Genomic DNA, 27,467 nt, shown 5'->3' with positions numbered 1-27,467 from the left:
TTTTATGTTCTTTCCAATAAACCGAATATAATATTTTAGACAAACGTTTTTTTTTTTTATTCACGGTCCCCCCCCCCCCCCAGTGTCTATTACAAAGAAAATACTTAATTTAGTCCCGGATAAGTACATAATTATTTACTCACAAATTGAAGAGAAAAGGTCAATACATAATATATTCAAATTTAAAAAAAAACGGACATCGTGTTCTTGTAGAATTTTACCTGTAAAGTTTGAAGTTTAAAACACTATTCAGAAAAGGTACCGTACTATTTTTTTTTAAATAGTATTTTCAAGTTAAATTCAAGTTTTACGGTATCTTTTGTTTATTAAATTGTTAGAATAGTTAAACAGTAAACACCCTCCTCTCCTCATGTTAAGAATGGGTTTCTAAATAATAACGTTATTACTTCAACAGCAGCACGGTAACTTCTCTGCATAAGTACCGAAAAAACAAACAAACAAAAAAAAACAATGAAATCCCGCAATCCCTATTTATTTTGCTTCTCCACTAAAGGAAAAAAGTTAACCGCGAGATCGTTTTGTTTTAATGCGCGCACACGGCTCCCAAAAAGATTCATTAGATTGTACCTATTTACAATGCCTCCCCACGGGACAGAGTTAGACACCAGGGTCGTTTTTTAACGGGGATTGTAACAAAGGGGAAAAATGACATCGTCTAGACTAGGGACTGAACATGTGACCGAACAAGCTTGGATTTGCTTGTATCCTCATCAATGCGTGACGTAATAACACGGTCGAGTTTAAAACGAGGAGGCCAGTTTTCTTGAAAAGGGCCATTCTAATGAACTGGTTTATGTTTGAACTCGTTAGAAATTGCACTTGAGAATGCCAGTAATAAATCTGTCTCTTTGCCACTGGAAGAAGAAGGCAAAGTTTGGGAGGGTAGCCCCTTGAGCAAGAACTGGACCTTTTCATGATCACAGCCCAGAGCCCCAGAGGTCAGAAAAGTCTCCGTATTTCTTCTTTTTATTATTATTATTATTATTACTACTATCGAATCTTTATTTATTTATGTTTCCATTAAAAACTGGGGGGGGGGGGTCAAATGTTTGTGATGAAAGTAAAGATTGTTTTTTTTATGATGAATAATTCATTTTGAATAATAATAAATATTAATAATAATAATAATAATAATAATAATAATTATAATAATTTCAAAAAAACGTCAAACACTAACATCAATCGAGCTCAAAAAAGTTTTTTAAACTTGATTTTGTTTTGACATTTTTCAAAATATCGTCCCCCTCTCCACGTGACAATTTGGCTTTGTTTGAGTTATTGTTATGTCTTCAACTTGAATTTAGTTTTCAATAAATATTTATTCAAATGCACAAAAAAAATAAAAAATAAAAAAAAAGCAAAACAGAAATGACAAAAATATTAGGTTGGCGCAAAAATAATGTTTTTGACGTTCAACTATATATAAAAACATTTTTGCACTAACTTATATAATTTTCCTTTTCTTTTATATAATTTTCCTTTTCTTTTATATAATTTTCCTTTTATATAATTTCCCTTTTCTTCAGGCCATTCGGACTATTTGTTTTTTCTTCTAAACAATTCCTACTTTTAATAAATAATTACTTTGAGAAAAAAATTAAGTTGATCATGAAAAATAAAAACGCGCATTAAAAAAAAAAAAATCAATAAATCCCGTCATTTTTGGAAGTTTTTGAGTTGATTTATTTATATTGTTTTTCTTTTCTTTCAACCTGAAAACAATAGAAGTAAAAAAAAAAAAATCAGATTTTTTATGGGTTTTCTTCTGTTTAGCTCTCGACTTTCGGACTGTAGTATCTGTTCTGCCCTTGCCCAGTTCAGGATAAATCCTTCGAGACAGAGGCACTTTTTATTATTTTTCCCAGTCCAGGATGCCCCTTTCGAGGGAACTGGATTTTATTTACATTAAAAACTGATCATATGTCTAACTCTGCCCTCGTGGGGAGGGAAAGTAATAGGGACTTGATTACAGATTAATTACATTTTTTTAAAGTTTTAAACTTTTAAAGTGTTAATGAATAACTATAAAAAGGGAGGCTCCTTTTTATGACGAAGACGCGCCGCGTTCTATAATTAGTGTTTTCTTTTCGCTTATGAGCACAAATGAACAATAATACTTGACTGTTTTCATTTAAACTTCAATTGAACCCAGGAATGATATCCTATTCGACAGTTTAAAGACTTTAAATTATTTTTGCTTTTTGATCCTGCACGATCAAGTCAGCCATTTTAACCAATTAATAGACTTTTAAAAAAATGGCCGGCATCTATTTATATTTACCTCGTGATCGTTCAAAATTTGAATGTAAGTTTGGAGCCTTTAAACTGTCGAGCGACAACAATTAAAGTAATTTCTAACTTCAAAAATTAAAGTTGAATGGTAAACGTCAAAACATAGGCCCATCTTGCTGCTCTAGCTAGACCCAAAGAAAAACAAACGATTTTTTGGACGCGCCTCCGTTATATCAAAGAATAAATAAATGAAAGTTAATGCATTAAAAAATTTTTTTTTTTTTTTTTTTTTTTTACTTTTTTGTAAGAAATGTTTATTCAGAATAAAAAAGTTAAGAATCAAAAAAGAAAAAATAGAAAGAAAGAAAATAAAGAAGAAATGAATCCGGATTTTTCCTTTCTTTTGGCAAAACAACAATATTTAAAAACAAAACCAAACATTAACAAACAAATAAATATGGGAAATTGAAGAGATGAAAAATAAAATGATGAAAATCTCAAAAGAAAAGAAACTAACCTCAGGTAAACAGATTAAAGATGATACACGCGCTGACAGTAAATATGGACAGTGGGAAAGCCAAAAAGTTAAAGTGTTTCTTTTTTTTGAGGAGACAAGATCAAGACGACTTATCCCAATGGGTTTCAACTAAAAGAATCAGTTGGTCGTGATCTCGAATGGAGTTGTTTTGGGGTAGAAGAGTGATAAAGGTAGGAAGGAAAGACACAGGTGAAAGAGAGAGAGAGAGAGAGACAAAGAGAAAGAGAGAGAGAGAGAGAGAAAGAAAGAAAGAAAGAACAGAGAACGAGAGAGATAGACAGAGAGAAATAAGCAGACAGAGAGACAGAGAAAGGGTGAGGGGAGTCCCCTCTCAGTTTAGTTCGATAACAACGCGCGCGCTGGGCAAGAAAGAATAGACAGCACGAATGAATGGAGGTTACGTTTGTATGGAAACAAAATGACAAAACGAGCGCTACTGTCGCTTTCATTTTATTATTTTTTTCATTCATTTAATTCATTAATTATTACCAAATAATTAAATAATATAATTTTTTCATGTTCATTTTTTTTTCTGAATTACAAGAATTCGTTATATTATTATGAAACTTACATCGTGATCCTTTTTATTCTGAACCTTAATTTTTTTTCTTCTTAAACTACCGCACCCTGTCGAATTTATGAATGAATGGAATAAGAATACTGCAAACACAAAATTGCAAACATTTGTTTGGATATTTATTGACCACATAACAAACGACCCTGGTGTCCAACCAACTCTGTCCCGTGGGGAGGCATTGTAAATAGGAACATCTAGCGTCTTCCACGATGTAATACTGAAGCCACTGCTTTTCTTATGTCTTTTTATTTTATATATGACCCAGACCACGGTAGCCTCGACCGGTTTCACCACCCACACTAAGACGATTTTGTGTCGCGCATGTTAGAAAAAAAACCCCAACAACTAAGAAAATGTTATTTGCAAATAATAGTACGCAAATTTGAAATTTGCAATAAAATTTACCAAACAATTTAACTTATTTGGTAAATTTTATTGCAAATTTCAAATTTGGAATATCCGAAGAAATTCAGGTACTAATATCAGGAATGAAGAAAAGAAAAAACGAATTACTGTTACTAAGTTAATGTTATCGAATAATTTCAGGCATTTCCGATCAATACATTCGCTCAACAAGTGAATTAGATACGAGAAATTCTCCAAACTCAAATCAACTTCTTTCTTAACGATGGAATTAATTTTGGTATTGGTCGTGATTAGAGTTCTCTGCCGAACACCCTAAAAAAACACTGACTTCTCCCTACGCATGCGCAAAGGACATGTTTTAGTTGCCATAGTAACTAAACGATCATGAATTTTTATCGACTTTGTTTTACTGTTTATGAATATTGAAATCTCACTTTTAATCACTTTTATCGACTTTTTTTTTACTGTTTTACTGTTTATGTGTCACTTTTATCGACTTTTTTTTCTTTTTTAAATAACATTTTCTTTTTTAAATGACTACGTTTTACTCACTCACTTTTTTTTTATATTGTACTAAGTGCACTTATTGATCCGTGCTGAAATAACGTTATTATTTAAAAAGCCATTCTTAACATGGGGAGGGTGTTTTGTACCAATTCTCTACTTTAACCTTACAATTGAATAAAAAAAAACATTAAACTTTAATTAAGCTTAGAAATACAATTTAAAATATAGCGCGGATCATAAGTGCTACTGCAGTAGCACCCATTTTTTTATTAATAAATGTTTAGTAATTATTTTTCTTTTAATATTCATAAACAGTAAAAACGTCGTCATTTAAAAAGAAAATGCTATTTAAAAAAGAAAAGAAAAAGTCGATAAAAGTGACACATAAACAGTAAAAAATTAAAAAAAAAAGTCGATAAAAGTGATTAAAAACAAAGGCGATAAAAGTGAGATATTATGCAAATTCGCCTAAAAAAGTAGAATCTCATTTTACGGAATTAGCTAAGAGTGTTAATTTACAATAACACCTATGGCACCATTGGCACTTCTGCATGTCAGTAACATGAAGCGAATGCGTGTAATTTAGTTTCAAGAACCGCCGACAGATGTCGTTTGTCAGCCAAAGAATCAGGGTCGATAACTATTGTTGTAATGAAAAAAAAAGTTTCATTCAACACACAAAACTAAAAACACATAGAAATGAAAAAAGTTGGGAAATTATTTTAATATTCATTTTAAGAAAATGCTATTTAAAAAAGAAAAGAAAAAGTCGATAAAAGTGACACATAAAAAAAAGTAAAAAAAAGTCGATAAAAGTGATTAAAAGTGAGATATTATTAGTGAGTAATGTCTTTTATTTCAATATTCATAAACAGTAAAACAAAGTCGATAAAAATTCATGATCGTTTAGTTACTATGGCAACTAAAACATGTCCTTTGCTCATGCGAAGGGAGAAGTCAGTGTTTTTTAGGGTGTTCGGCAGGGAACTCTAATCGCGACCAGTACCTTAATTTTGGTACTTCTACAGTTTATCGCCGAAAATGGAGACGCCATTTTTTGGGGGGCTCCCGGTCATTAGAATCAGAGAGAGAAATCAGTATTTAAACTATGACTAAAGTAGGAAATAAATAACAAAAAATAAAACTAGATATTAATTACTTCCGGAAATAACTATTAAAAAAAAAAAAGTAAATAAAGAAAGTGAAAGAGAACATATATCCGTAATTGTTTGATTGGAAATGTTTCGATTTAATTAATGAAAACTTTTCATGAAACGCGCGTGTGTGTGTGTGTGTGTGTGTATATATATATATATATATAATTATTATTATTATTATTATTATTATTATTATTATTATTATTATTATTAAAAACAGAAAATGAAAATGACATATTCATAATTGTTTAAACTGGGCGAGCGCCATTTGAAAATCAAAACATTTATTGTATAAAAATGTATGAAAATATAATTATAAAGACATAAGTTGAAAAGTTTTTTTAAGAAAATATAATTTTAATAAAACACTTTTGTAATTTCTTTATTTCCTACTTCGGTCATAATTTAACAACAGGTGAGGTGCCCTCTGTCAAATCCATTTTCAGCGATAAACTGTAGAAGTACCTTAATTTTGGAGTTCTCCAAGTTCAACTTTAAAAACTATTTTTTCAGTCATTTTTTTTTTTACTATTGACAACAAACCGAAAAAAAAAAAATGTTAAAGAAACAAGTATATAGTATAATAAATAAATGCTACCAAAGACAAGATAAGTTTCTCATCAATTTAAGACGGTTACCTAGAGAGTCTCGATACTCGCATAAAACTCGAAAACAAAACACTGATAGAAATCCACGCAATAAATGTGACGGTATTTTTTTGTTTTATTTTCGAGTTTTGAACGATTATCGAGGCTCCCTGGGAAACTGTCTATGTTGCCCATCTTGTCCTCGTTCTAACTTAGCAACTCGGCACTACTTGTGTTTAGAAATAAACACTTTAAAATAAGTTAAAACCTACATGCACAAAACATATCCAGATACGTATAAGAGTAAGTTATTTTGCCTTTAGTAGCATTTATTTGTTACAGAGTTGTTTCTTTACCAATTTTTTTTTTTTTTTTTTTTTTTTTATAAGTGGCATTAATCTAGGGAGACCGTATTATTTTCAAGTGGAAAAGGGAAAGATTATGTTCTGTCTAGTAGTTTATGATCTAGTTACGAAGGGTGAAACTCCATATCTGTCAAAAGTGCAAAATTCCTCCCCAGTGATGACTGGGGGTGGTAGAAGGATTTGATATTTAGAGCAAAAAATAGGAACTACTTCCTCTAAAGATGGTCGCGATTGTGATGATGTTGCTCCTAGTATGAAATGTAGAATTTTATTATCACGACTAAATGTGTCTAAAATGGCATTCTAAAGTTACATAAGATAGTACCTATTTACAATGCCTCCCCACGGGACAGAGTTAGACACCAGGGTCGTTTTTTAACGTGGAGAAAAGGTACAAAAATAAAAATTGTCTCAGTCGTGAAGGATTTCTCCTCCACCGAAAGAGAACAAGAAATAGAAGTGCAGCATCTGAAGAACAGATGGTATTTATTTGCTCCCCCACCGAGCAAATTAGGCACAAGGCCGATTTTTAATGTGAGGAGTGAAGGGAGGGGGAAGGGGAAAAGGGGACCAGCTCCCGAGAGGTGGGAAATGGGAGCTGGTTAAAGGTCAGGCATGTGGGGTCGCCCCCACATCTGGTCTTTGCTAGTCATAGCTAGTCATAGCCAGTCATAGCCTGCAGCATCTGCCGGAACAGATGGTATTTATTTGCTCCCCCACCGAGCAAATTAGGCACAAGGCCGATTTTTAATGTGAGGAGTGAAGGGAGGGGGAAGGGAAAGGGGGGACCAGTTCCCGAGAGGTGGGAAATGGGAGCTGGTTAAAGGTCAGGCATGTGGGGTTGCCCCCACATCTGGTCTTTGCTAGTCATAGCTAGTCCTAGCTAGTCATAGCTTGCAGTATCTGCCGGAACAGATACTACACTTTGATCTTGTTTATATATTTTATTGAGAAAGAAAAAATTGAACATAAAAATAAAAAAAACGTACAAAAAATTCAATTCAACAAAATTAGGCACAAGGCCCTACAAGAAATTGGGAGGGGGAGGGTACAGGGTCTTTTTGACTATGTAACAGATGAGACTTTGAAGTCTTACTCTTGACTGGCAACATTTACCAAAATACCTCAATCACTCTGTGGATCCTAATCTAACTAATAACCCCAGCGTTCAATGTAAAATTTAACTATGTACAATTTGTATATTCATTTCTGTATGTTGTGTGTGCATTTTTTTTTTTTTTTTTTTTTTGTGTGTATGTGTGAGAAAATAAAGTTCGATTTCATTAGAAAGAGTTCTTGAATTAATTGGCATAAAATGTTCGTGGAGTGGGAAAAAACTAATGAAAATGTTCATTTCAAAAATAAGGAAAAAACTACTAATGTGTTGTTAGTAAGACCCCCCTGTACTATTCTATGTGGCTAGATCCCCCACTGTTTTCCGGGGAACCGAAAACAAGCAGAGCATCCCTAATGGGGTTTGGGGAAGTCGCCTTAATGGAGGTGGGAGAAAATAAAGCAACGGATGGAGGGGGTAGGAAGGTGACCTCTGAGTAGGGGGATGCCCGGGGGCATCAGAAAATAAAGATGAGGAGCAGGGGGGTTGGGCAGACTCAGAGGTTCTCTAATACCAAAAAATAAAATCAGGAACAGGATCTCATTTGTACCACCAGTCAAGAGTTACTTTACTGAACTTATAATGCTAACCTAGGCGGGATGGGTTCCGTAGGACCCAGCACCGCCCATGCCATGCCTAAGGAGGGAACACGTATTGAAACTTGGCTCCTCGACGGATGCACAAACTAGTGCTGTGCACCCACCTCTTGTCAAATTCCACTCTAGGCAACCTCTTCCAATCGCATCTGATCTTTACTTTAAGCAAATGTTTAAAGTAAACGATCAGATCCCGATCAGGAACAGATGTCCCTTCGTGGACCAACTTGAGGCGCGCGATCCAAATGGTCATGCGCGCTACTGCTAGGATCGCCAGGAAAACCAAACTTTCCTCCCTGGGGAACGGCGGCTCCATGTTGTACACAAAAGTTCCTACGTCGAGATCGAGCAGACACTCGGCATCGATGCGAGCTGTTACCCCCTCGACATACTTTAATAGGGGCTGTATCCGGCTGCAACTAAAAAACGCGTGCTCGATTGTTTCGGGCTCGCGTTCGTCACAGCACGGACAGAAGCGACTGGTATGTTCTTTATACCGGAAAAGTACGTCGAAGAGGGGCAGCGCATTTCGGACCAGTCGCCAAGTCAGGGAGAATTCCGAGTTATTCAGAATCTCCCGTCCCGGCGCCCAACGCCATTGAGAACGGACAACCTCCATCGACCATCCCATCCGCCTACAAAGTGGATCCTTCGCGGTCCCCTCCACTAAATCCCGATACAGTTTCTACAGTTACTACACTTTGATCTTGTCCCGAAGGCCAAGTCTAGACATAATAAATTTGTATGTGGCATCTGTTGTTGCAAACCTACGGTACTTTGGTCCAGAGGGGAATTTCTACAATTAAAATATTACATATGGAGACTAGAAATAAAATAGGTTTAAGGCTATTGTAGTCAGCTGAAAGACAAGCCGGCAGAACAATTCTACAGGGGAATAGTTCTAGAAAAGAAGCTTTGTTTATTGAATTTGCGTTTCAATTTAGGTACACATAGGGGGTGGGAGAAAGGTTGATAGTGTTTGTAGCTTGAAAAATGTTTTTGTGAAAGTTTGGCAAGGAAGGATCATAGATTGAAGCTCAGACGAGCATTTACCATGAAAATAATGATAGAGCAGTGACAGGCTTGCAAACAATGTAAAAAAATATATACAACACTATTTATGAATTTGCTTTGTTTTGCATATTTTTTGTGGCGTGTTTCTCTTGCTCAGTTACAAGAAAAGACAAACTTTAATTTTTAAACTGATTTTCAATTAATTGATTAAAAAAAAATAAAATTTATTGAGTTCAGATTGAAAACAAAAGGTTCTCAATTGCTTTATGGAATTATAAACAAACTTGGAAAAAAATAGTTAAATGTTCGTTATAATTTTTTTAAAGAACAAAATATTTGGTTATAATGAAGAATCAAAGTTTGTGTATTATTCCTATTATTATGTATATAATGACGCATGGAGGTGTTTTCCTGGTGCAATTCTAATTAATTATAATGTTAGCAGGGCTACCTGGTGTCGCTTGGGACTACAAAAAATAAAATAAAATAAATAAATAAATAAAATAGGTTACAAATGTGCATAACATCTTTATATTAAAACTTCTATCTCTCCACCTCTTTCAATTTGTCTTTCTTTCTTCCTTATTTCCCTATTTTTACATATCCCCCACCTTTTTTCACCATTGCTCAGTCCATTCTTCTGCCCCTTGTTTCAATATATTGAAAATAATGATAGACATCATTTACCTCTTCTTTATATATATTTTACAAAGGAGTGACCACTCATCAAGCCCTGGAGGCCACTCGAGGATAAGGGTTAATAATTACACAGTAGTCAATGGGAACATGTCATAGCGATCGTTAGTAGTGGAAATTTGGTAAGTTCGATTACCTAAAGGGATGGCTTACTAAAAATTTGTTTACATTGCACTTGAAAACGACCATATTTTAATCAGTTGGAAAGCAAGAAAACAGAACAGAGTTCCATAGGCGTGCAGTTCTAAGAAAGAAGCTTTGTTCATGAAATCTATGTTTAGTTTTAGGCACAGAGAAAGAGTGGGGGGAATTATTGATAGTGGTTTCAATTAGATGAGTGTGTTTTGTGAAAGTCAGGCCAAGAGGGACCATAGATTGAAGCTCAGACAAGCACTTGCTATGAAAATAATGATAAAGAGACAGGCTCACAATGTCTCTTTTGTGGGAAAGAGGTTGCAGGGAAGAGAAAAGGGCATCCCTCACTAGGCTACAAAGTCTACTTTGAACTCTGTCAAAGCAGAATAAACTGCTTCTTGCAGTTCCTGCCCAGATGTGGCAACAGTACTCCATCCTTGGACATACTTGGCTCTTATACAGGTAGAGAATTGCAGCAGTAGTGAGATATCTACTGGAGCGGTAGAAAAATCTTACCATTTTTCCAGCAGCCTAGGCAACAGATTTGATGTACATGTTCCATTTCAGATCAGGAGTAAAGGTCAGACCTAGAAGTTTGTCAAAACAGAGCCTCCCCAAGACAAGAGCCATTCATTTCAATTGATGCTAGATGGAGATCAGAGCGTTGATGATGGAAAAATAGAAGCTTGGTTTTAGATGTATTAACCAGTCACCTCTTTCCCCATTGTACCACATGATCAACATCAAAGGAGAGAGAATCAAAGAGAACTTAGTCGTTTACGGCCTTTTAAATGTTTCCATAGATGGTAGTGTCATCAGCATAAATGTCTACAAATGATCTTAGGATGTGATTTGGAAGATCATTTATGTAGATCAGGAAGAGAGTTGGGCCAAGGATGGACCCCTAAGGGAGTCCAGCATTAATACTGTGAGCTTCTGATTTCTGCCCATCAACTACTACTATTATGAACCTATCAAAGAATAATGACTTAATAATTGAAAAGACATTTTCAGCTGTACCATAGCTGGAGATTTTGTGGAGTAGACCTTATGCCATACCCATTCAAAGGCCTTTGATATGTCAAGAGCAATTGCCCTAGAAAGGAAGCCTCTGTCAAGAGATTCGCTAATCCTATGAGATATAACTGTTAGCACGTTTGCTGTAGATCTAGCAGAACGGAAACCATATTGCATGTCACTGAGGAGGTTATTTTTGCTGAGGTGGTTGATTACTTCTCTACTTAACAGATTCCAGCAACTTCCTCATGATGCACAGGAGACTGATTGGTCTATATTGAGAAGGAGATGAGCGATCACCTGAATTTTTAAATACGTGACATACTGATGAGGTCTTCCAGGATGTTGGGAAGCAATTCTCCTTAAGACAATGCTTAAACAACTTTCTAAGTATGGGAGCTAATTTTGGTTGAAGCTTTTTGAGCACTATAATAGGAATGCCGTCAGGGCCAGTTGCTTTACTGGAATCAAGGTTTTTGATTCACTTGGCAACATCATGCACAGATATTTGTATGTCGCATAGCGTGTTTTAAGACACAGGAGGAAATACGGGGGGGGGGGCGGCCCTAATCGCATAGGGTAGAATTAGCTACAAAGTTTTGGCAAAGAGTTTGGCTTTGTGTGATGCTGACGAGATTACCTTAGGTCCATTGATGATGGTTGGGATAGAGCACATACTTCTATTCAGGACCGTTTGTTATTTGCCAAAATTGGTGGGAACTAATTAAAATAATAATTGATAACATTGCAAATGGCTGAAAAACCAACCCCACCCCTGACGAAACCTGACCCAATTGACCCTGACAGAATAAATAATTATTTTTAAATATTATTCATGTAAGGCAAGGGTTCTCTCAACTATGGGTTCTAAGGCAAGGGTTCTCCAAACTATGGGTTCTAAGGCAAGGGTTCTACAAACTATGGCATACAAGCCAGATCCGGCATGCCAAAGTCTTTAATCCAGCCTGCCGAGCTTTTATAGAAGACATAAAAATATTGAGGAAATGTTTTAAAAATAGAAATATTTTTAAAATAGAAATGTGTAAAAATGATTTTTCTTTTGTTAAAAAAATGATTTTAAAAAATGAGGTTTTGGAAAATCAGTTTTGCTAAAAAGCAAAATTAATGAGCAAAAGAGTATAAAACATGTTCAGATAATTTTTTTTTTTTATTTTGACCCGCATAGCTCTAAAAATCAGGCCCCTGTTTGAAAAGTTTGGAGACTCCTAATCTAAGGTAATGCCGATCAAGAATATACCAACTTTGTTGGTGTTTGTTTTGTAGTTTTTGCCTTATAACTGGACATACAACTACACATACAATACATACAGACAACTTCCTCTTGTATAATAGATAGAATATTTAATTGAACATACTCTGTAACAACTATTGTCAGCATCTTATCAAATAAATTATAGGTTCTATTATATGTGTACTGAGTGACAACCAGAAAAGCCTTGATTTTGATTATAAATGAAATAAAAAGGTAATGTTCAAATGGTAATTTTGTCCCTCTTCAATTTACGATTTAAAAGATTATATTTTTCAGGTTGAAGTGACAATAGGAAAAAAAAATGAATTGGTTTGATTAACCGATTAGCAAGAAATCATTTTCAGGTCAGATTGATTATTACAAACGATTTTGTTTAAGATTAAAGCATGTTAGCAAATAAGGGAAGACATTAGTGTACCTGTCAGACTCCTTTCAAGTGAACATCCTCAATAAAGGAACTAAGGCTTGGAGAGTAAGAGAAAACACTTAGTCCGAGTGACAGACAAAGATAGAAGCCTGTAACCAATTAGGAACAGGAATAATAAAAAAAAAAAGTCTAAATATTCGGGTTTGTTTTACAATCCATAGAGATTCAAAAAAGTGGTCAAAATACATAATGAATAAATGTTTTCAAAGGCAAGATAAGTTACTCTTGTACATATCTGGAAAAGTTTTTAGTGGTTTTGCTCACTTTAAAAAGTTTAATCAGTTCGAAAACCAAAGCGTCCAACGTTTACATGAGAGCAAGAAAAATGGCTGCCGTCTTAGTTCATATAATTCAAAGTTTTGAAAATGACTTAAAACTAAAATAATTATACAAAATAGTTAGAAAAACCCCATGGTAACATAGATTAGGTGGGTGTTATTAATGTCATTTGTATAGACTCGCTGGGCCTGTGGAAATTCCAGTGGCATCTTTTATTTGTAATACATTTCTGCTGGGTATCCTGTGTACGTTCAGTGTGAATGGAGACCCCACAATATTATTACAGGTCTTTTGTTAAAACTAAAAGTATTTATCCAAGTAATCTGGTTAATGTAGTGTTATTACGGTTTGTCTTCAATATCCTTATAGGAGTCGGTGACATATTTCATTGTATGGAGGCCCAGTGTGAACGGAAGTCCCATGATATCATTATACTATTTTTAAACAAAACAGCTATTACCCTTGGATCTTAACCAACATACCAAGAAGGTATATTTTAGTTTCACATACGTCCTAAAAGCAACAAAAAAGTTTTTTTTTACATTGCGTCTTGGGTGATCGGGAGATCCTATTTATTAAAAATGAGGATAGCAGGTGATAACATATGACAAACATTAACTTAGCATATCTTTATACTAATTTCATGTACGTCCTAAAAGCAACATTTAAAAAGTTTTTTTTTTTTACATTGTGTATTCAGTGATCGGGAGATCCTATTTATTTAACAGGGGGGCCGAAAGTGATAACATACGATGAACATTAAATTAACATATCTATAAACTAATAATTTAATGTTCATAGTATGTTATCACCTTCTACCCTCCTTTTTAATAAATAGGATCTCCCGATCGAATAATTTATAATAATTTATAATCTGGAAACTGTCACACACACATACATACGTACGTTAAAGGTACTAAACTATGTTTACAGGTTTATTTTGAAAAAGAAAAAAAACAACTTTTTTGTTTAAAATGCGGTTTGTGATTCTTTTATAAAAGTTTCTTCAAGAAATGTTGGCTTTCAAATATACTTAACTTTTGAACTTAAATTGTAGTAATAAATGACTTTTTAACTGCCACTTTAAAACAAAAAACAAAAAAATTAATAAGATTCTACTTTATAAGGCGATTATGTGTGATGACCTAAAAACTTAGTGGAAAAAAAAAATGACAACAAAAATAATTTTGAGTAGGGGGGAATCATTTTCACATATAAATTTAATGTATAATGATCCCCCATTTTCCAGCCATTCTTGCCTTTTAGAGCAATTAGTACTCTAAATTCTTTGGATTTATTTTCAATTTGAAAAGTTAGTACATATAGATAAAAAAATATATATATGCTACCACTAAATCTAAGTCTGAACAACAAGTCAACCTCCTAAAAATGCCTTCCTTGAACCTGTTGGACCATTAACCGTGACAACCGACTGACAAGCCTACCCCTAAAAACCTACTTTAACCCTACTGCTAACCCTAGGTCCAAGTAGCAGGCCGCACACCTGCATCATACAAACCGTTTTAAAATCACGTATAATAATCTAAAGAAAAAAAAAAAAAAAAAAAGACATACAGGATTTGTCTCTCATAAAAACTAAAACTAAAACTGCCCTAAAATATTGGAATGGCCTGGAAAATTATGGATTATTTTGCATTAAATTTATATGTGAAACTAATTTCCCACTTTTTTTCCTTCTGCCAAGTTTTCAGGATGTCCATACTTAATTGCTCCTCACTCTACCACTAACTCAAAGTCAGAGTGGCAAGCCTCCTTCTATAAAAGATTATTTTACATTAAATTTATATATATATTTCATTTATTCCAAGTATTTTTTCAGTATGTTGATATTTAGTTGCTTAAAAAAAAAGGGAGAATCACATATTTTGGGGAGGCAGATGGGGGTTAATTTACAATAATACCAGAGAAATCTTATAATATATTAATTTTTAAAAAATCCTAGTATTAGGTTTCAGTTTCTTGTACATAAAATACATTACAATTCAACTTTGAGTCATCTAACTTCTCTTTTTTAATGGATACATGGAATTTTTATGGTATTGCAATATATTTATTTTCATTTACTGAAGATTACTTAGAAAATCGTTACTTTCTGTAGATTTTCAGTGCCATATTCAGATTCTTTGAAGAAAAGTACACTTAGATGGCAAATTTCATTGCTTAATTTTGTTTTAATATAACATTTTTATTGAAAAAGTAGTTTTAAAAAATGTGACAAAATGCATGTGGTCTTAAAGAGGGGGAAAAATATCCAAACGTGCGAAGCACAAAAATAGTCAAAACAAACTTTGTTATTTTTAGATTTGAAAAATTTGAGAAGTTTCTTTCTTAGATCATCAAACTCTTTCTTCAATGCCATTATTGAGATACTTTAAGCAATTTCAATGTTTTCATGGATATTGCTAATATATATATATATATCTGTCTATATATATATATATATATATATAATAGTATATCTTTCTTGTGGTCTCTTACTGGATTCCAGGACAAGAATTCATCTACAGGGTGGTCAAAAAGTCAGGTAACATTTTAAAGAAAAAAGATATTAGCAATACACGTATATTTAAGTACCATACATTGAAATATAAAATGAAACAAACATGAAATATGTTTATTTTGTTAATTGTCGTCCATTTCTCTCTATCAATCGCTGGAAGCGATTAACCACTGATTGTGTAATGTGTAATCATGTCAGCTGATATCCGCGCAATCTCCTCTTCAATAAATAACTTTAAAGACGCTATTGTATCAGGCTTCTTGCCATAAACGCTATCCTTTACATAGCCCCAAAGCCAGAAATCAGGAGGGGTAGTTTAATATTACACTCAAATATTTAAACAAATAATATTAAACGAATAGAGATTATAATGGATCATATTGTTTTTTCTACCTTTAACATGTGACCTGACTTTTTGACCACCCTGTAGTCTGGTGAAGTATTCAGCCTGATGCTGTTACTTGAGGTAACATCACTTGGAGAAGGTGTACCATATCTTGTAAAAGCTAGTAGGGGTTAGCCATACTGAGGAGATCTTATTTGGGAAGTGAATACTATATGATTTTGAATAATTAGTCTGGGTTTACATGTAGGGAAAACTATCCTCATACCAAGTTGTCCTGACAAACCCCTTGATAATGTCTAGTAGACATTCAAACTCTCTCCAAACCCATCACTTTTAACAAGCACTTGAGACTGTACAAAGTAAGGAAGGTGGAGAGAAAATTTACTATCATGTAAACTAAAATGCTCCACTGACTGTCTAGAATTACACTGCTTGACCACATCTGCGAGAAGATGTAATGCAATGGTTGCATTTTAATGATTCATAGTACAGTAGAGATCAAGTCTGATTTTTCTTTTAAAAGTAAATCAATTTAAAAAAAAACAACAACTCAGATTTGAACCATGTAAAAACAGACGGAAACACAATTTGATCATAGGGCAATCATGGATAAAAAGAATGAGTCAAAAGTCTATATCATCTTATAAACTTATCCTGGGCATGGATCTATCAGCTCTTAGGTGCCATGAGATTCATATCCCCTGTTCAAACAATGATAGACCATTATTTCTAATGTGTGAGGCTATCATCAAACACAGTGCCCATATGCTGTTTAAATGTGTTGTATGGTTAGTATTATTAATTCTCTCCAGAGTATTAATTATCTGGGCTTACGAACGTAACCATCGTCACTGAAAATCACACATTTTGTAAAGAGAACAAGCAAAATATAGCTTTGTATTTTTATATTTCATAAAACATAATTCGAGCCAGCAGCCATAAAAGTGCTCTGTCTGTGTGAAGAAATCTTACCGATTACTGTCTCTCTCTCTCTCTCTCTCTTTTATGGCAACAGTTAGCAGAGAGGAAGAGAGAGAGAGAGAGAGAGAGAGAGTAAAGCATTCAAGAAAAAGAGAAACAAGAATACATAACAAACAAGTGAAAGAGAAAAAAGAACTAGAGTTACTTGCTGTCATTCTCAGGTTTACCAGCATCAGTAAGCAAATTTTGACTTTTGGCCTTTAACCCCACACCCATCAACCTTTGGTTTATCGAAACAAGGCTGTCAAACTAAGGAGAAAGGGGTGTCTATTCTTGTGCTACCTTTGTCAATCCTCTCCCCTTTGTCAACTACCCAATTAACAAATGGCATTTTTTTTTTCTTTGACATTACACAAAGATAGAGATTGTACAGTTCTTTTTCTCTTTTTTGAGGGAGTCACTACTTATCAAGGCCAAAGGCTATTTGAGGATAAGGGTTAGAAAAAAAAGATTATTTAAATTATTTTTTCTTTGTTAGAATTAACAGTCATTTTAACTTTTAGTTTTATTATTTTTTTCATTCAACTTTTTTTTTTTTTCTTCTGAAACTCAGGAAATAGGGATAAATAAACATTTGGCCAGATATCAGTTAGTTTGGAAGTAAACTTTATTCACTAAACCTTTTATCCACTGCTTGCATTCTTCTTAATACATATCTAAACTTCTCATTTCACCACCAAGTCTTGGGAGCCTTTCTATCCTACCACCTGATCTGTTACCTCCAACAATGTATCCCTCTGTGTCTTTCACAATTCTTGTAGTGGATCTGGAAGCGGTACATTTTAACACTTGGTCATTAAATTCAAGTTTCATATTTTCTTCATTCAAGGTTTCCACCTTTCTCCTGGGGATAAACTTTCCTTTTACCTCATGAGCTTTCTTCAACATAAAATTGCAAGTAACAGTTTCTGCTGTGTCATGGTGTCTTCATCAGGTCGATCACTTTCACATTAGTTAAGAACTTTCTGTCCTTTTTTTTCTAACCAGCAGAACATCTACTGGAGTCCTTGCTATACCATATTCATATGTAATGAGATGGCTTTCCATTCTCCTAGGTCCTGGATATGACCTTAAAAGACATCCAGTGGTAAAGCCCCATTAATTACCATTGCACCCAGGTACTCTTCCACCTGGAATGGTAATACCTGTTAGGACATCTGGTTCTTCCTGACAAAAAATACACCAAACATTGTTTTTCCCCCTTTCCTTTTGCAAAACACAATCATGCTCTACAAAGTCAAAAACAAAAACAATTTTCTTTTGCAAAACAATCAAACCAAACACCATGAATAAATATTTGAAGATATAAAGAAATTAAAGCATAAAAAAACATTTTCCAAAATTACTGAATTCGAAATTCGGTTAATATTCTGTAAAACAAAACAACCAAACCTTTTTCCTAAAAAAGATATTAGCAACCAACATGTCCATTGCAAGACCAAATAATAGAAATGATGATAAATAGCAGATTGACATGGTACCTGGAGTCAAACAATGTGGTGTTAGAGTTAGTCTGATTACAGAAAAAAAAGTATCAAAGACCATTTGATTAGATTGGAGACTTATTAAAAACTAGCAGGACCCATTAACTGACGTTGCCTGGTTGATGCAGCCCCCCCCCTCCTCATAAAAAATTAAAGAAAATTGTGGAGGTGGAGCTAATGTAAAAATTTACCCACAAAAAAAAAAAAAAAAAAAAATTATTGTCTTCTGTATAGAGTGACACTAATCGGTTAATGTGTTTAATTTTGTTTTTTAAGCATGATTGCAATCTGTAGAGTGCAACGACAATTAATGTTTAATTTTGTTGTTTTTTTTTTAACAATGCCAATTGGTTAATATGTTTAATTTTGTTTGACTTTATTCAGCATGATTGTAATATATAGGGAGTGACGATTTAGTTAGTTTTTTTAGCACAATTTTCTTCTGTAGAGAGCAACACCATATTGTATAATTTCCGGAGCGTTTGTTTATTTATTGTAGAAGTGGATTCCGGAATATGCAAATAGTTAAATTAAAAGGCGGAATGTTGCTTTTTTATCTGAAAAACAGAAGTTTTAAAGTGATAGAGCTATACTTTCCATTGTAAAAGAATAGAAAACAGAGTAGCTCAAGGAAGTATCCTATCAGTGACACTTTTTTATTGTCAAAATAAATAATAGTGTTAAAAACATTGACACTGCAGTGAATAACTCACTATATATTGAATATCGAATGCAGCAACAAGTTTTGGGAACATATATCAGAAAGAACAGTTTGAAATAAATCATACACCATCTACTATTACTATGCAATTTCTGCAGCTATATTCCTAGAAAACGGAGCTATTAAACCTGACACAGAGGTATGGACTAAGGTGAAAGAAACAACCTTAGTAAAAGTTGGTGTCCCTAAAGATACTGGGTTAAACAGAGCTGTATAACAATGTATAACATAAAAAGAAACTGGAATCTTAGGAAGATTTCTATAATTCTAGTAATTATAAGAGCAACTGGACTATGAAAAAAGAATCTCAGCAACAACTTGGAAAATATACCCGGTGAACCAAGTGCAAGAGAGATTCAAACAGTTGCACTTAAAGGGATGGTCAGAATCTTAAAAAGATGTCTCGGTTGGAATATATAAGATAGTGGGTGAATGTTTGGCATCTGGTAGGATGCCCCATCCCCAGCTTGAATAAACCGATGAGAAAATTGAAAAAAAAAAAGTCGATAACTTAATTTACTGTCAATCAAAACATGCATCCAATAGAATGCAAATTGCAACTGGTTTGAAATAAGATTGATAAATGAAATGAAAAAAAAGTTTCAGATTTTCTGAAACAAAGGAAAAGTGTGTCCATTTTTGCAATCTGCACAAATGGTTTGACTCTGAAACTGAACAGCAAACAGATAAATATGGCAGATGAATATAAGTTCCTTGGAATTATCTTTGATAAAAAAATTGTCTTTTATCCTTCATATAAGACATCAAGACAAAAATCCAACAAGGCAATTAATTTACTCCAAGTAGCAGTTGACACCGATTGGGAAGTTGATAAGAAATCCCTACTGAAGCTATTACGAGCAATTGTGATGTAACAAAGCACAGATATATAGCAGCAGCAACAGTCAATGTATGAAAATTACCAAGCCGTGTGCCAGGTGATGTCACAGTAAGGAAGATTTTTTTTTTGTTTTACAAGGGAGTCACTAAGTTATCAAGGCCCAGGGACTACTCAAGGATAAGGGTTAATGAATGTAATGGTGTAGTTTGGGTAGAATTTGGACTATTTAAGGGGACGGCTCAACAAGAACTTGTTTACATTCCCGGCCAATTACAATATGATAACTTTCAAATTCTATGTAAACAAATTCTTGATTGTCCCTGAGTAGCTTTCAGGCCCTGATAAGCGGTGACTCCCTTGTAAAAAAAAAATTTTTTTTTCTGAACACAAATACAAAATATACACTATTTATAATTCTTTTTGGACTGAACTCTTGAATCTTCATTTTAGAAAAATAATATATAAAGTTTTTGAGATTAAATTAAACTCTGCACATGTGTTCACCTTAACAAATTGAGTTATCGTCCCTGGTCCATGACAATAGACTTTTATTGTTTTATATATATTATTGAGGAAAATTATGTTCTCAACTTCTTTACTCACTCAGTGTTTGAGAGATAAAGAAGAACTTAAAGAACTTTAATGGAATAATTAAATGTCTACATATCTCAAAAATAAATCATATGTTAGTCCCAGGAAGGGGGCCCCTTGATTTCTGAGAACTCTGACTGAAATAAAATGAAACAAAGAAAAAATGGTGTTTTTTTTTTTTTACTTTTGACAGTTGTTTATATATTATTTTTCTAAAATGAAGATTTTGTAGACTCAAAAGATTCCAGTTATAGTGTGTCACTTGAGCCACATCATATTGATGCGTGCAGCAACTTTGCTATCATTGTTGCAGCCATTGATAATTTTCAAACAGAGATATTTGAAGGTGTGATTTCGTGGAAGATTCTGTCTACTAACCTAGATTTTAGCAACAGATCAAGCTATGCCAGCCTGTCTTTTTAGGACTAAATTTATTGTTGCAGGTTGGATTTCAGTGCATTAAACGTTGAAATGAATCTTATATTAGCAGTCAAACTTTGAAGTTGTAAGCCATTTTAGTTTTAAAAGAAATTTCTGTTAGATAGCCAATCCGTAGAAGTCTTGAATTGTAAAAGTTTGCTGACAAAGAATAGAGTTTCTCTGTTGGATAGTGAATCCATAAGTTCTGAAGAGTAAAGTTCCTTCTTGTATGAATAACAAAAAGTATATGCGGAATTCTAAAATATACAGTATGTTTTATAGAGTGATTCCGGTTTCTGATTGGTTGGTAGAAGAGCATCTTTCCATTTGATTGATCAGTTCCTATCACCCCTGTCTATAAATAGAACCTTTCAATTTTTTAATCATACCATCCCATTATTTTTAATGTTGGAGGATGAATTTCCTTGCTGCTTTGGTTGCTTGGAGACTGCGTAGAAAGTCCAGTCAAGAATCCGTTCTTGACAATCAGCCTGACAGGTGTGGCGCCAGTAACTGGCCCAGTACCTGTCAGACTGAGGTATCACCGTCTGAGTATTATGTAGGAAGTCCAGTCTCTCCAGGCCTCGATACCCAGCTTTCAGGTGAGGCAAGTTTATTGCTTGTTGGCTGAGGCGCTCAACCAGGAGAATACTGATGGGGATGGCCAGGCAACTTTTGTCTTTATGGGCGCTGACTGGAAGTCCTCACTTTCCGAACTTGTGTCACATCTTGCTGAGGTGGGCAGAAAGTTAATATCTACCCTATTTCATTATACCAAAAATATTACAACTGTTTCTATTTTATTTGAGGAGTTTTTTTGTTGATAATTGAATTTTGACCAATATTTACACTGATTTAAATTTGATCTAATTCTGATTAGTTTTTATTTACCATATGATGATGTTACATTGTTAAGGAGTTTTAATTTGTTTGAAGTCTACATTTTTGTTATACACTGTGGAAATTGGTTTCTGGACAAAAAGCAAACAAAACAGTAAATTATCTAATTTCCAATAAAGTTTGAATGGTCATAATTTAGTGGGTAATTGAACAAACAATGTTGCAATATTTTTATATTATGAGATAGGCTATGATTACAAAAAGTGGAAAATTCTATTTATAGACAGGGGAAAATGGTGGGATCTTTCTACTGCTCCAGAAGATATCAGGCAATGTGTGCTTCTGGGCAGAGCACAGAGAAAGAGAATTAAATGTTTGTGATTTCGCCTTTTATATACTTGGTCACGTGACTGAGAGCTGGTTTGTGATTGGACAAGCCAAGGAGAAATGGATTTCAAATCTCGAAGTTGTGAGAAGTAGTCTCTGCCTGTTTGTAGCAGCTGTCGGCTGCTACAAATAAATACACAAATTACTCATCTCAAAGGATTCCAATAATAAAAAAATATATAATATATAACACTTAGAATTCTAAATATGCAACTCATATTTCTTATTTTCAATTTCTTCCAAATTAATGCAAGCCGTTGATTTTTTGAAGGTAAAAAAAATCTGATTCTACCTCCTAGCCTTATTACGAGTCCGATTTAAAATCTTTCCAAAACCTCTGACTCAAACTTGGAAATTCTGATGAAAAGTTTTCGATAGAATGAAAATAAGATTTGGGTTTGGCATATCTGGTAACATGCTTTGTTATTCTTTTTTTTAATTTCAGTTTTAAACTTAAAAAATTTTTTTTTAATTCGATACAAGTTAGGAAATACGTCAACTGACTATAACCAATTTAAATTTAATACATACCTCCTTGAAATATCCAAGTAAAAGGCGAAAACCTCTTCCTTCTGCTGCAATGTATGGATCCTTGATGGAAATAGAATTTTGGTGTTTCTGTTAAGGTCCTAGGCAATTTACAGAGGAAGTAAGATCCTCTTCTCAAGTGTAAATTTAGCATGACATTGTCTGAAATTAGGATTTAAAAAAAAACAAAAAAAAACAATTTTTCAAAAACTAAAATACACAACAGGGTCTTCTTCAATCAGCAAATGACATCAATTGTAATAAGAAAACAAAATTTATCTTAAATATATCGATAGATATTATCTATATAAAAGCCAAGTACGTCCAAGGATGGAATACTGTTGCCATATCTGGGCAGGAGCTGCTAAAAACAGCCTATCCTGCCTTGACAGAGTACAAAATAGACTTCGTGGCTTAGTGGGGGATGCCCTTTTCTCTACCCTGCAACCTCTCTCCCACAGAAGAGACGTTGCGAGCCTATCCTTGTTTTATCGTTATTTCCATGGCAGATGCTCGTCTGAACTCCAATCTCTGGTCCTCCTCCCTCGCCAATCTTTCCCGAAAAATACCCGTCTAGTTGAATCCACTGTGAAAAATTTCCCCCACTCTATATCTGTGCCTAAATCAAAACGTGGATTCCATGAACAAAGCTTCTTTCTTAGAACTGCACGCCTGTGGAACTCTGTTCCGTCTACCTGCTTCCCTCCGGACTACAACTTGAATGTCTTCAAGTCCAATGTTAACAAATTCCTAATGAACCGCCCCCTTAATTAAACACTTCATCAAATCTCCACACTAACGTAATGTACTTGCAATAACCCTTATCACTGAGTGGCTTCCGGGCCTTGATAAGTGGTGATCACTGTAAAAAAAAAAAGAGAGAAACTAGCAGCATATCTTCTGCGTGAAAAAGGCTGTAGAGACAAGGAGAACACCCCTCCCACTAGATTATAGCATTGATCTTGTACTCTGCCAAGACAAAAGAAAAATGCTTTGAGTGCTTTGATAGTTATTCAATTTGAAATTTTTATATTTACAGTTTCAGTTTTTACTTTTTTTTTTCTAGTCATGTTGCTAGTCTTCCTCTACTTAGTTATTTTCATAGGTGTTCGACTGAGCTCTACTCTCTGATTCCATTTTGCAAGACATTCACAGCAAGAACTTTTCTTCCTGCCACCACTGCAAAAACTTTTCATTTACATGAACAAACTTCTAAGAATTTCCCCATCTGTGGAACACATTACAATGGGACTGCTTTCCTAAAGACAAAAACACAACAATCTCCAATGTAAACAAATACCTGATATAAACCGTCCCTAAAAGTAATAAAACTTTGTTCATCCTTCAGTTATTCTCAATCCTTTCATAATATTCATCATTAAGCCAACAATCGATTCATCTCATGAACCCTGATCCTTTAGGGAATTATGACCTTGATAAGTGGTGACTCAAAAGATCTTTTTTTATTGAATACAAATATAGTTAAATTATGGTGTTCCCTTTCAAACATAAACAATCTATCATCTGGGACACCAAGTGTTCAGATTCCTTTTTCTATCAATAATAGTGTTACTTCTGCTATAGACCCTGGATTCATCGATAGGGATTCCAAGAAGCAAAAAATATCAAGTTTAGATAGATTTCTTTTCGTCTTCATGTTGACATCAAGTTTCTCAAATAATAAGACGATCGTTTTACTGAACTGGTTAGGTACAGCTGTCAAGGCAAATAATGGTGATAATATTCAATATTGGGTCCGGTGTAGCATAAATAGCTCCTGGGAGGAATAAATAAATCCTACTTGAAACAAACACTCACCAGGCCGGAAATAATAAAACCTGGTTTATTGACACTGAGACATAGCGGGCCAGAACATGGATGTCTGGTTATTTGATGCAGGAACATATTAAGATCATCTGCAAAGATTATCTACAGACAAGAATACACTTCTAACTAAACAGACAATAAATAAAATGAATGGAAGTGATTTCCTGGGAGCGGGTGGGTACATTGACAGCAATGGTAAAATCCCAGAATAAGCATTTTCATGGCGAAGCATCGGTATCCAAAAATGTTATATAAACTAGCCCAAATTGAGATTGAACAGAATATGCTGAATAGCTAGTTTGAGGGATGAATCTGTTAGTTTCTGTGCTTTCTCCACTCCACTCTCTCAACCCAGACATTTGCTGCAACCAAACAATAAAAATGATATATTTATACAAAATGAGAGAGAGAGAGAGAGAGAGAGAGAGAGAGAGAGAGAGAGAGAGAGAGAGAGAGAGAGTTTGGTATATGAGAGGATTTCTTTCACCAAATTCCAGAGAAATCACTTCTCCATAATTTTGTCAATTGAACACAGCCAAACACTATTTTCTATATAAATAAACCAGTAGATGTATATGTGTATATATGTGAAAATATTTAACCAATAAACTGTTAAACTACTGGTCACATAACACTGAAATAACTAGGAAATAGTAATCATACACCAAGGATGGTTTATAACAAGTAAAATCTTTGTTTGGATGGATGAATAATGCGTACAGAAATATGTTGGCAAGTTGAAATGCAAAATGTTCATTTCAACTTGCCGACATTTTTTCTATTATTTTTGAACATGCGCAAATTCATTCATAGTTTGAAGGGGTTTATTTTTAAATCTTCCTTATCTATCTCTCGATAACCCAAACGGTAGGGAATACAGCTGGAGTTCAGTTGTAACTGATGGCACCCAAGTAATTTTTTTTTTTGACTTTTCAAATCAGTACTATATATTAGGTACAATATAATATTCAATAGAGAATTGGCTTTGTAATAATAAATACAAAATCTGCATGAATTAAAACGCCCGGCGCCCACTACTATATATTAGGTACAATATAATAATCAATAGAGGATTGGCTCTATAATAATAAATACAAAATCTGCATAAATTAAAATATATTTAAGCATATTTCATGACTGGGCAAGGCTAGACGCCCCCCCCCCTCCCGACTAGTATGAAAATAAAAAAAAGACAAACTTAAGATTATATTTGGCAATGATTTGTTAATGAATGCTTTAAGATGTGCACCATATTTTCTTTAGTTAATTACATAAGTTTCAAGTTTAGCTGACTTGTGATTTTCATTTTAGTAGATTTTCAACTTAAGTCGAAAGGAGTTGTAGTTCACATTGACTCAGACACAATAATGTCAAGGAGTCTCAATTACCTGCAATTGCTCAAAGGTAAGAAAGTACAGGTAAACACTCAACAAGTTTGAAGACGAACAAGGGTTTTGAAACAAAGACCTTTTTCATAATTGCAATGTTTACACATGAATACCTTTGCCCATACTTAGGTAGAAAATCCTGTAAACTGATAGTAATTAATAAAAACTAACAAATACTGCAATTTGGTAATTTCTTTTGCGATTCAAATCCACAACTGAAAAATTAAATACACAGTTTAGAATGAGTAATCTATTTCAGCTAAACTTTGAATATCTAGTAAAAAAAAAAAAAAGTAAGTTATTGTATGTTTAAATTTATCAGAAGAAATTTATTGATCTCTATTTATAAAAGTATATTTTTAACAGCTGGTTTCACACACACATACATATATCTATGTGTTTATTTATATAGAAAATAGTGTCTGGCTGTGTTCACTTGACAAAATTATGGAGAAGTGATTTCTCTGGAATTTGGTGAAAGAGATCCTCTCATAAACCAAGAAAGTCTCTCTCTCTTTCTCTCTTATTATCGTTTTTATTGTTTGGTTGCAGCAAATGACTGGGGTGAGAGAAAGAGAGAGTGGAGTGGGGGAGGCACAGAAATTGATAGATTCATCCCTCAAACTGGTTATTCAGCAGATTCTGTTCAATCTCAATTTGGGCTAGTTTATAATAACATTTTTGGATATCCATGCTTTGCCATTAAAATGCTTAGCTGAATCCACTGTGAAAAATTTTCCCCACTCTTTATCTGTGCCTAAATCAAAACGTGGATTCCATGAACAAAGCTTCTTTCTTAGAATTGCACGCCTGTGGAACTCTGTTCCGTCTGCTTGCTTCCCACCTGACTACAACCTGGATGTCTTCAAGTCCAACGTTAACAAATTCCTAATGAACCGCCCCCTTAAGTAAACACTTCATCAAATCTCCACACTAATGTACTGTACTTGCAATAACCCTTATCCCTGAGTGGCTTCCGGGCCTTGATAAGTGGTGACCACCATGTAAAAAAAAAAACAAAAAAAAAAACTTTTTTAATTGATTTAAACAAGATACGAGGTGCCTTCAACAAGTTTCCAGACATTTTTGGTACAGGTATTTAAAATTGCCATAGACACTTGCAAATCCAGTATGTTATTGCTATACATCTTATGAGATGACTGACCAATTTTTATGATTTCAGATTCAAATGAACAGTTACAGCAAGAATTATAATGTACCCTATTAAAACCTACTTGTTACAGTTGGTGAATTTCAAAAATGCAGTTTGGATGCAAGTACACTTTAGAAGAACGATATGCAATAAAATTCTATTTTAGACCTGGAAAAAATGCCATAAAAGCGTATGTAATGCTTCATACTGCCTTTGGACCATCTTGCATGAATCAAGCGTCAGTTTTTGAGTGGCATAAGAGATTCAAGGAAGGCAAGGAGTCTGTGAGGGATAATGAGAGATGTGGGAGGAGTAAGGAAGTCAGAACACCAGAGCTGATTGGCCAAATAAAGAATTTTATGGATAAGGACCGTCGTGTGTCTATAGAGACAATAAGTGCATAGTTTGATGCCCGTGTAGGAACTGTACACACAATTATTCATGAGGAACTGAAGATACAGAAGATTTGCTATATTTACTTCCACTCTAGACTATTTGACCAAGATGAGCATCAAGAAAGTTCCTCACTATCTATAGT

General features: G+C 34.1%; 1 protein-coding gene across 5 annotated transcripts in view; it reads right to left on the bottom strand.

The window, feature by feature from the left end:
• Positions 1-27,467, bottom strand: part of LOC145278157 (apoptosis-inducing factor 3-like) — a 160,440-nt gene that overhangs the window by 117,670 nt on the left and 15,303 nt on the right. For 3 of the 5 annotated variants that reach the window (XM_080130439.1, XM_080130460.1, XM_080130445.1), the window contains exon 2: positions 22,565-22,723. In XM_080130439.1, the coding sequence (XP_079986565.1) occupies positions 22,565-22,715 (151 nt within the window). In that variant the 5' untranslated portion in view covers positions 22,716-22,723. Of the gene's footprint in view, positions 1-2,770; positions 2,984-22,564; positions 22,724-27,467 lie in introns of those variants that run through there. The other 2 variants (XM_080130452.1, XM_080130467.1) reach the window with 2 other exon arrangements.

Source organism: Euprymna scolopes, chromosome 1, assembly GCF_053919585.1.
Source record: "Euprymna scolopes isolate OS-2025 chromosome 1, ASM5391958v1, whole genome shotgun sequence".
NCBI classification, from domain to species: domain Eukaryota; kingdom Metazoa; phylum Mollusca; class Cephalopoda; order Sepiida; family Sepiolidae; genus Euprymna; species Euprymna scolopes.
This window is presented reverse-complemented; position numbering and strand designations above follow the sequence as displayed.